The following is an 11,021-nucleotide window of genomic DNA, read 5'->3' as shown; positions in this document are numbered from 1 at the left end:
ATATAACTGTAACATAACTGTAATATAACTGTAACATAACTGTAATATAACTAATATAACTAACATAACTGTAACATAACTGTAATATAACGGTAACATAACTGTAATATAACTGTAACATAACTGTAATATAACTAATATAACTAACATAACTGTAATATAACTAATATAACTAACATAACTGTAACATAACTGTAATATAACTAATATAACTGTAACATAACTGTAATATAACTGTAACATAACTGTAATATAACTAATATAACTAACATAACTGTAATATAACTAATATAACTAACATAACTGTAATATAACTAATATAACTGTAACATAACTGTAATATAACTGTAACATAACTGTAACATAACTGTAATATAACTAATATAACTAATATAACTAACATAACTGTAACATAACTGTAATATAAGTAATATAACTAATATAACTAACATAACTGTAACATAACTGTAATATAACTAATATAACTAACATAACTGTAACATAACTGTAACATAACTAATATAACTAATATAACTAACATAACTGTAACATAACTGTAACATAACTAATATAACTAACAACTGTAACATAACTGTAATATAACTGTAATATAACTAACATAACTGTAATATAACTAATATAACTGTAACATAACTGTAATATAACTAATATAACTAATATAACTGTAACATAACTGTAACATAACTGTAATATAACTAATATAACTGTAACATAACGGTAATATAACTAACATAACTGTAACATAACGGTAACATAACTGTAATATAACTGTAACATAACTAATATAACTGTAACATAACGGTAACATAACTGTAATATAACTGTAACATAACTAATATAACTGTAACATAACGGTAACATAACTGTAATATAACTGTAACATAACTAATATAACTGTAACATAACGGTAACATAACGGTAACATAACTGTAATATAACTGTAACATAACTGTAATATAACATTATTTCACCTGTGTGACTGCAGTACACGTGAGGACAGACATTACTACTAACTTTTGTTTTTGGTTTGTAATTTAAGTTATTCTGACTGTTTATATAAATGAGGAAAAATGTTATATAATAATATAAAAATCTAATTTTTTATTCTCAAAAAGGAGCTCGAAGAAGAGAAAACAGGAATCACGAATAACTTTAGAATAAATTCATCTTTTCATTATTTTTATTCCGGCATATAATATTTTCTTCTTCTCCTTTTATTGCAGCGTATAATTTTGGGTTTGATGCGGCGACGGCTCACGCTGAGCTGAAGGTTCAGGGCGACACGGTGACCTGGGAGCCGCAGGGGGTCAAAGGTCACGACCCCCGACTGAGAGGAAAAGAGAATAAAAGCAGGTGAGAAAACGTGTCACTGATGATGTCATCAGGTTTTTATACCAAAGCTTGTTGAATCGTAACATCATCTTATTTCATCTTGGCAAAAAAAAATATCACCACAAAATCCATTTAGTTGCTGTTTTGGAGCTTTTGAGTGAATCACATGATCTTCCTCGGCAGATGGAGTTGCCCAGTTGTAATGTAGATGTTCAAATTTCTATTTTCTGAGCATTTTTTAGGATTTCTCTTCAACATCTACATTTTCATGACAACTGAGAAACTCGTTCATTCTGCTCATAAGGACCAGCAGTCGTGTCAGCAGCCGCTGTTACTGAGGGGAGGTTTATCATCGCTAAAGGAAACCAGGTTGCACCTCACTAACTAGTTCTCATATAGAGATTAGTTGTTACTAAATATTTACAGCCACTAACTGCAGGTGTAGCTGTTGTTAGCTAACTGAACCAACTGACAAAGCTAACGTTAGCATGCTAATATCTGAGCCGTTTAAAGAGTAAAAGAAGTGATATTGTTGACATATCTGACCTGAAACCTGCTCTAAATGCTGTCAAATTCGACTTTAAATCACATTTCACAAAAAACACCTCCAATTACAAAACATGATGCTAGTAATAAAACTAAATGACCAAATACTGTCGGTTAGCTGAGCTAACTGCGATATTTCCCGCTCGCTCGTGAATGCAGATATAAATGAAACAAATGATTGGCAGTAAAGTTTATTTCATCATTTGGTCTCCTGAAATATTATTTTTGAAGGTTATATTACGGTTTGTGACGCTGCAGTGACTTCCTGTTTACATAGCTGACTGCTCCTGATTGGACGGCGCTACAGATGTTTCCTAGCAACAGATTTACTGACGTCTTTACTCGCTGAGACGAAGTTTTAATGGTGCAACCTGGTTTAGTGAATCACTGAAGGAGTTTGTGTTCAGATGGATTCATGAAGAGCTGCTGAGACTCAGAGTCGTGGGCTATTGATCTCTTGATTGACAGCGAGACAGACCAATCGGTTCATGTGCTTAAACGGTCTGCTGGGACTGAAAGGGTAATTAAGGAATTTAAAATGAATCTTTCCTTCACTGCTGACTCTATTCAGATTTATTTAATTACATTTTTGGTTTGTTTTAATCTTCAGTTGTTTCTCTGCTACTGTTTGTTTGTGTGTTTTGACCTTTTTGTCCCTCTGCAGTCTCCGTACTGCGTCCTCTCCGACACGCTCAGGTAGAAACTGTCATCGCTGACTGGTTGCCTAGCAACCACTGTGTCACCAGTCACTTTCTTCATCCACCATTTCTCGCTTCATGCAGCCAATCACATCACTGCTGACATCACATCAGCGTTTATTTTAGTTTTTAATAAAATCTTCAGATTTTTTGTTTGTATTTTTGAATTGTATTCGTTTTTATTGAAGTTGGTAAAACTGTATAATTGTACATTATTTAGTTTTTGTCTTCAACCAGGTTCAACGTATTTGTTAAAAATCACCTGTTTCCTCCAGATTACAACACAGCTCATTTGTGGTTTTGTTTATTTAATGAAAGGGTTTAAACTACTGTCAAAACTTTATATAAAGTACATTTTTAGAGCAGTTGTATTTATTCTAATAAAAATATGTTTTTATGTAAGACTTTTGTATATTTTATTAAAATCTGTTTACTGTTTTAGTACAAATTAATTTTCTTTAGTACAATATTACAATTATATGCATATATGTCTTTTAAATCAATATAAAGTTATATTTTGTGTTGTTTTATTCATATTTTTCATCTTTCTCTCTGCTGCATCATCGCTTTGGCACAACCTCATTGGCTGTTTCACCTTGTTGTTTTTCCACTTTTATTCTCTGGGAGGTTAAACAGTTTTTAACTCTTTCACTTTTGACATGTTGTTTATTTTTTAGCAGCAGAAGCGCCACGCCTTCACCCAGTAAGACAGCAGGAAGTCGAGCAGGACGCGACCGATTCGCTGGAGAGTCGTACACAGTGCTTGGTACTTCACACTGAGTACTACTACACTAATACCTCGTACTGATACTACAGCTAATGCCAATGTATATGTACATTATGTCTTTTAAAATATAAAGTATGACTCAAATGTATACATCTTTTATATTTTGTATTAATTCTAATTCAATACCATAAATATTATATTAAACATCGAAAATATTTTTGGATTGTTATCATAATCAAATATTAATTGAAAATATAAAACACATTTTATCAAACCATAAAGAATTTTTACATTGAATTAAATATGAATTATTCTTGCTGGTTATTATTTTGAAAGTCATCACTTGAAGCCATAGTTTTAATTAAAGTGCTTTTATTTTACTGTTATCTGTTAGCACTGGCTTTTATTTTGACATTTATAACAGGAACACCCATTGTTTCATTTGAATGGCAGACTTTTATTTTGATGGTTGCAACAGGAAAGACCATTGCCTGTTCCCGATGCTTTTATTTTGTAAATATTTTAGTATCTAATTTAAAGAGAAATATTCTCAAATCTTTTATATATTTTTCTTCACACTGTAAATAATAATATAAAATATAAAATCAGATGTTTTCTGCTTTTTTTAGGATTTTTTTTTTCTTTTTCCGTCTCCTAGGTGACCAGGAGATGAGTGGCGGCTGTCACTACTGGGAGCTCCGCCCCCTGGCTGACTGGAAGTCATTCAGTGTGGGCGTGGCCTACCGGGCAAGCCTGGGCCGCTTCGACCAATTAGGCAAGAGCGCCGGTTCATGGTGTCTCCATGCCAGCCAATGGCTGCAGTGCTTGCTCGCTGCGAAGCACAACAACCGAGCGAAGGTGCTGGATTGGCCGTTGCCTCAACGAATCGGAATCTACTGCGACTACGACAATGGTACCAAGAAAATATTTAACACTAAAACCGCCAACGGGTAAAATTTACCCGCTATTAGAACACATTGATTTTGCTTTTGCGTTGCTCAAACACCCTTTGCGCAGACCTTCAGCACCTCGGTGTGCACGTCCCACAAACTGCATCCCAACACTTTACAGAATGTTTGACAGTGTTTGCATTCAGCCTTCACCATGCAGGGCACTTTCCCCGGCACTCTTCTGCACCTGTGACGTGCACGCTCGGTCGCTCCGCACTGCTGTAGTTATATTCTCAACAGTCTGAATTTAAATGCAGCGTACAATCACATACATACAAACACATGATAACAGTAATAATAATAATAATGTTGTGTTCTTCCTGCTTGTTTGCATCCAAACAATTACGCATACAAAAATATTTATTGAAAAGAAACTATTTGTATCAATTCCAAAATTCAAAGTAGATTTTTACCCAACGAAAAAATCTATAATGACCACTTCTGCTAAACAACAGGCCGACGCTGCGGTCGAAAACTCCTCTCTGCAGGTCAAAAAACACGAGGGAGCCGCACACCTGAAGGCACCGCAAAACACACCTGCGTCAGAGGGAAAGACTACTTCAGACTCAGTCCATGTCACGAACGCTTCTAGGCTACATTTGATCGTATTAGTAGAAGAGTTTTGCCTTTTCACAAATGTCTGGGTCGCTGTCAGATGACCCGTCTCCTCCACTCAGTGCACAACTAGCTGTGTAGCGGTCTGCGTTCTCTGGCGAGGCAAATCTTACCTGCTGGCGCTCATAGGTATACATGCCCATTTTTTAAAATCTGGCTTTATCTTGACAAGTTTTAACAACAGGAAGTGCTACATAACAACTTTTAAGAAAAGTCAAAGGCTGGACTTGAATATTGTATTGAAACAAAGTTACATACAGTCGAAAAACTGTCAGTTCTAGCGTTAAATGCTTTGTTGTTGTTTTTCTGTTCTTTCTTTATTTGTTTTCCTTTTTAACTACTTTTTATGATGCCATGTGATTCTGTTGTTATACTGTTTTTATACACTTTAACTGCATTCATCCATTACATGTCAACTGTCAATGTATTTTTATTCTTTGTCGGTTCAACTACTTTCAGTTTCACACTTCACCTGACATTTCATCTGCTTACAGTGCACAAACTGTCTCTAGTTCTTCCACCTCAGCTGACTTTTCAACTGCTTTCAGTACTTGCACTTCACTGACACCTCAACTGATTTTTAATTTTCAGCTGACAGTTCAACTACTTTAACTGACATTTCAGCTGCTGCCACTGCTTACATAATTTAGGACTGACACTTCAACTATTTACTGAAACTTTCTCTGGCTTTCTTTATTTACAGTTCCACTAACATCAACTTTCATCTCTTACACTTCAACTGATGATTCAGCTGCTTTCAGAGCTTCATGTAAACAGACATTTCAGCTACTTTCATCTCTTACTCTACAGGTGACAGTTTAACTGCTTACACAAAACTGACCACTCAACTTCCTACAGGGTTTTAATTTAAATACCACATGCCTTTAGTGATTTCACAAACTGATTTCAAGTGCTGGTGATGGTTAGCAGGGCGAGAGGAGTCATGAAGAATATTGTGTCCTTTTTCCGAAGTCTAATGGTGTAGATTTCAGCGAGAGTCGGCAGCTCCTGGCCTGATTTTTGATGCAGTGCGTACCGTTTTGTCCAGGTGTTTCCTGTCGTGCTGAGGTGTTTCCATACCACACAGTTATTCCAAAGGTGAGGACGCTCTCGATCCCAGCACGATAAAATTGCATCATATCTTCCCGTGATATGGAAACATTTCTCAGCTGTGCACTTGTTGTAGTGTTGACTTCCCGCTTTAAAGAAGGGGAGATTGTGACGCCCAAGAGTCCACCTGATGAATTTCCTGAGCATTTCTGAATAAAGATAGATATCCACTATGACTCTTACGGAAGCAGTGGCGTAAGGTAGTCACGGCGGCCCCAGTGCACGCTAGACGCTGGATCGTTCAACGACTTTCACACTTCAACTTCGTCGTCACTTCAGTTTCCTTCAGAAAATGTCAGCCCTTCTCGTTATGTGTTACCTGAGCTTTCTGTCTGTTTGTGGGAGTCTTCAGAGTCACCTGATGTGTCTCTATTTGTGTTTCAGGTGATTTATCGTTCATCGACGTCGATCGACATCGTCTTCTTCACTCCTTCAAAACAAAGTTCAGCCAGCCGCTCGTCCCCGCCTTCACTGTCAGTACTACACCACACTGCAGTAATACTACATCTGATACTACACTGTCAGTACTACACCACACTGCAGTAATACAACATCTGATACTACACTGTCAGTACTACACCACACTGCAGTAATACAACATCTGATACTACACTGTCAGTACTACACCACACTGCAGTAATACTACATCTGATACTACACTGTCAGTACTACACCACACTGCAGTAATACAACATCTGATACTACACTGTCAGTACTACACCACACTGCAGTAATACAACATCTGATACTACACTGTCAGTACTACACCACACTGCAGTAATACTACATCTGATACTACACTGTCAGTACTACACCACACTGCAGTAATACTACATCTGATACTACACTGTCAGTACTACACCACACTGCAGTAATACAACATCTGATACTACACTGTCAGTACTACACCACACTGCAGTAATACTACATCTGATACTACACTGTCAGTACTACACCACACTGCAGTAATACTACATCTGATACTACACTGTCAGTACTACACCACACTGCAGTAATACTACATCTGATACTACACTGTCAGTACTACACCACACTGCAGTAATACTACATGTAATACTACACTGTCAGTACTACACCACACTGCAGTAATACTACATCTGATACTACACTGTCAGTACTACACCACACTGCAGTAATACTACATCTGATACTACACTGTCAGTACTACACCACACTGCAGTAATACTACATCTGATACTACACTGTCAGTACTACACCACACTGCAGTAATACTACATCTGATACTACACTGTCAGTACTACACCACACTGCAGTAATACTACATCTGATACTACACTGTCAGTACTACACCACACTGCAGTAATACTACATCTGATACTACACTGTCAGTACTACACCACACTGCAGTAATACTACATGTAATACTACACTGTCAGTACTACACCACACTGCAATAATACTACATCTGATACTACACTGTCAGTACTACACCACACTGCAGTAATACTACATCTGATACTACACTGTCAGTACTACACCACACTGCAGTAATACTACATCTGATACTACACTGTCAGTACTACACCACACTGCAGTAATACTACATGTAATACCACACTGTCCGTACTACACCACACTGCAGTAATACTACATCTGATACTACACTGTCAGTACTACACCACACTGCAGTAATACTACATGTAATACTACACTGTCAGTACTACACCACACTGCAGTAATACTACATCTGATACTACACTGTCAGTACTACACCACACTGCAGTAATACTACATGTAATACTACACTGTCAGTACTACACCACACTGCAGTAATACTACATGTAATACTACACTGTCAGTACTACACCGCACTGCAGTAATACTACATGTAATACTACACTGTCAGTACTACACCACACTGCAGTAATACTACATCTGATACTACACTGTCAGTACTACACCACACTGCAGTAATACTACATGTAATACTACACTGTCAGTACTACACCACACTGCAGTAATACTACATGTAATACTACACTGTCAGTACTACACCGCACTGCAGTAATACTACATGTAATACCCACACCATGAATCAAACCCGGGCTACCGTAGTGAAAATCAGGAATTATAACCACTGGACCCCCACATACTCAACACGTGAACTCTGGTCTGAAACCGGACCGAAATACAATTTAATCCGGACCCTTAACCGGACTTCGGTGCAGCCTGACCCGGACTGCTGTCAGGTCACTTGTGATCTATTTATATCTTCCAAATGAGAGACGAACAGGAAAGAAAAGAAACAAATGGAGAAACTGGAGGAAGAAACAAACCCATAATCAGATTGTTACACAACAAAGATGAATTCAGAAATGTGTTTTCTGTATTCACCTTAATCATAACTTTAATCAGACCTTCCTGTACCTGAGACACTGTGGACATGTGACCTCTACGAGTTTCACTGTTTATCTGTCCTCCTGTGGTATTTGAAGCAGTACTTTGCAGTGCAGTACTCTTTCCCATCGTATCGCAGTACTTACAGTAGTGAAACTGTGTTGCAGGTTTGGTGTGGTGGCATCGCCATAATGACGGGCCTGCAGGTGCCGAGCTTCATGGGTAATTTCCTCTCCACCAATCGGAGCCTCAGCAACCTGTCGCAGTAGATTGAACTTCTACAATCTTCTGTTTTTTATTTTGTTATTTTTGATAATTATCATTAATTTATTATTTTAATTTATAAATGTTAATTTAATATAATAATAATATATTACATATAGAAATTATTTGTGAATTGTTGTCGTTATCAAATATTAATTGAAAATAGAAAATAAATGTGATCATATTTTAAGACCTGTAATGATTTAAGGAAATTTATTATATTGATTATTCTTGCCTGCTCTTATTTTGAATGTCTTGCCCTGAAGCCATAGTTTTAGTTTGAGTGCTTTTGATTTTGAGGAAGTACTAATATTGTCTGTTAGCTCAGGCTTTTATTTTGACTGATTTTGTATAACAGGAAAACTTATTGTTTCTGAATGGCAGACTTTTATTTTGAAGATAGCAGCAGGAAAGACGATTGTCTGTTCTCTCTGGCTTTTATTTTGAAGGTGCAACTAGATGTAATTTATTTTGAAATTCATGAGGAGGTTCTATGTTTTATTTATGTGAAAGGCTTTTATTATGAAAGACCTCATTAAATACAGGCTGCGGTCGAATACTCAAAGTCCCTCCTATGTCTTTTCCCAAACACTTTTCCCGCTATGGAAAACGTCATGAAGTCAAAGAAAGAAATGAAGGAGAAGTCATCAGGACTTTATTAAAACAACTTTATTAATAACACATATAAGATAAGTACAGTGACAAACTCAGTGCTTTACAATTCAAGTAAGGTTTCCTGTCCGAAACAGACTCACACCTCCTAAGAAAGCATGTATTCAGTTTAAACATTTAACCATCAATTACTCTGGAAGCAACAACAAAATAGATATTGTTGAAAATAAAAACAAAAGAAACAGGAGTGAAATGTTGAAATAATATAAAAGGGAAAGTTGAGGCATTAAAATAATAAAAGGGGCCAGACTCAATTATATCCAGGCATAAGTGTATATAGTTCCCTGGCAGGGGCGCTCTGGACCTTTTTATACATTTATTAAGTAGAGAAGAATTTATTTTTTAGTGCATTCCACAATGGGGGGATTTAGCAAAACGACATTTATGTATATAGTATTTTGTTATGATGATATTGTTAACTAAGATTACTCCTAACAAGAGATGAAATCTATATTTATGGATTTGGAGCTCAGCCAATCATGCAAGGATTTCCATGCGTTTTGGATCGTGTTACGAGCATTAAATAGGTCTGGTGTTCCTACATTTACCGACTACGATGGTGCGTCACTTTAAATGTTGCTGCCGCAAGGAATTGTGGGACGGCATGCTCTCCTTTCCTTTCGTAAAGGACGGTCCAGTGTGTCCTGCTAAAGGAGATAAGAGAGGAAGCATTAAAGCACCTTTCCTTAACATTTAGAGAATTCGACCAGCTCTTATCATGACTCAGATACTTCTGGGTCATTTTACTCAGCGGGGAACCTTCCTGAGCAAAAATGACTATTCGACCGCAGCCATAGTGTTGTGCATTCCTAATGGATTTTATTTTGAAGGTTAACATAGAACTTCCTGTCATTTTAACCAAATTACTGTCTTTTATTTTTAAAGATAAATATGAATATCTTTTTCTCGTTTTTTCACTCGTTGTTGGGAATCAGGATGTAATTTATTTTCAGTTTTTATTAAATGTTCATATCTGACCAGGAATCAGAGCTCATTTATACTGAAAATATAATATTGTATTTATTGATCCATCATGTGTGTAGATGTCACATCTGACCTGAAATCAGCTCTGATTTACTGTTTTATATTGACATAAACGTTTTGATAAACTGTGAAAACAATAAGATAAAATTTAAAACTGTGGAAATAAACATTAAACATTTTCAAAAATGTCCAACTGCTTTTATTGTGAAGTTTTAATACAGTTTTGGTATTTTATAAATATTATTATATTATTATATTACTGTAAACTCTCAAATAGTAAAAAAAATAACATAATTACAACAAGAACGGTCGTGGACCAAACTTACATTTCTGACGGGCTGGTCCCGCCATGTGGAGGTGTGGTATTCATGTCACGCTGCTGGAGAAAAGACTTCTGCACAGGATACTCATGTGTGTCCTCACTAAGCTCCTCCAGAAGCCTCCTCGTCTCCTCGAGGTGCATTTAAAGGATTGGAAGATCCTCCATGATGGTGGATGGGGAACGATTTACGGGTCACGGGAGGAGAGAGGACACGAGGAAGCATAAGTTAGTATATTAAAAAAAAAAAAAGCAGCTTCTGTCACTGTTTTGGCAAGAAGAGCGTGACTTACACATAATCTGCAGGGAGGGAGGAATTGAAGGAAGGACAACATGTAGAGATTTGCTGGTTTTATTCAGTTAAATCTTTTATTTCTCATTTTATTTTATCTAGTCATTGGATA

The 11,021-nt window shown here is 36.5% G+C and overlaps 1 protein-coding gene across 7 annotated transcripts in view; it reads left to right on the top strand.

Annotated features, from left to right (window-relative positions):
• The window catches only part of fsd1l (fibronectin type III and SPRY domain containing 1-like), a 19,935-nt gene extending 9,449 nt beyond the window's left edge, over positions 1-10,486 (top strand). Inside the window, exons 9-14 of one of the 7 annotated variants that reach the window (XM_044175041.1) lie at positions 1,245-1,374; positions 3,275-3,363; positions 3,983-4,237; positions 5,938-5,987; positions 6,384-6,472; positions 8,546-10,486. In XM_044175041.1, the coding sequence (XP_044030976.1) occupies positions 1,245-1,374; positions 3,275-3,363; positions 3,983-4,237; positions 5,938-5,987; positions 6,384-6,472; positions 8,546-8,570 (638 nt within the window). In that variant the 3' untranslated portion in view covers positions 8,571-10,486. Of the gene's footprint in view, positions 1-1,244; positions 1,375-3,274; positions 3,364-3,982; positions 4,238-5,861; positions 5,992-6,383; positions 6,505-6,551; positions 7,444-8,545 lie in introns of those variants that run through there. The other 6 variants (XM_044175039.1, XM_044175037.1, XM_044175040.1 and 3 more) reach the window with 6 other exon arrangements.
• Positions 10,487-11,021: the final 535 nt, after the last annotated feature.

This window comes from Siniperca chuatsi, linkage group LG18 (assembly GCF_020085105.1).
Source record: "Siniperca chuatsi isolate FFG_IHB_CAS linkage group LG18, ASM2008510v1, whole genome shotgun sequence".
NCBI classification, from domain to species: domain Eukaryota; kingdom Metazoa; phylum Chordata; class Actinopteri; order Centrarchiformes; family Sinipercidae; genus Siniperca; species Siniperca chuatsi.
The sequence above is the reverse complement of the archived record's forward strand: the minus strand, read 5'-3'. Positions and strand labels throughout refer to the sequence as shown.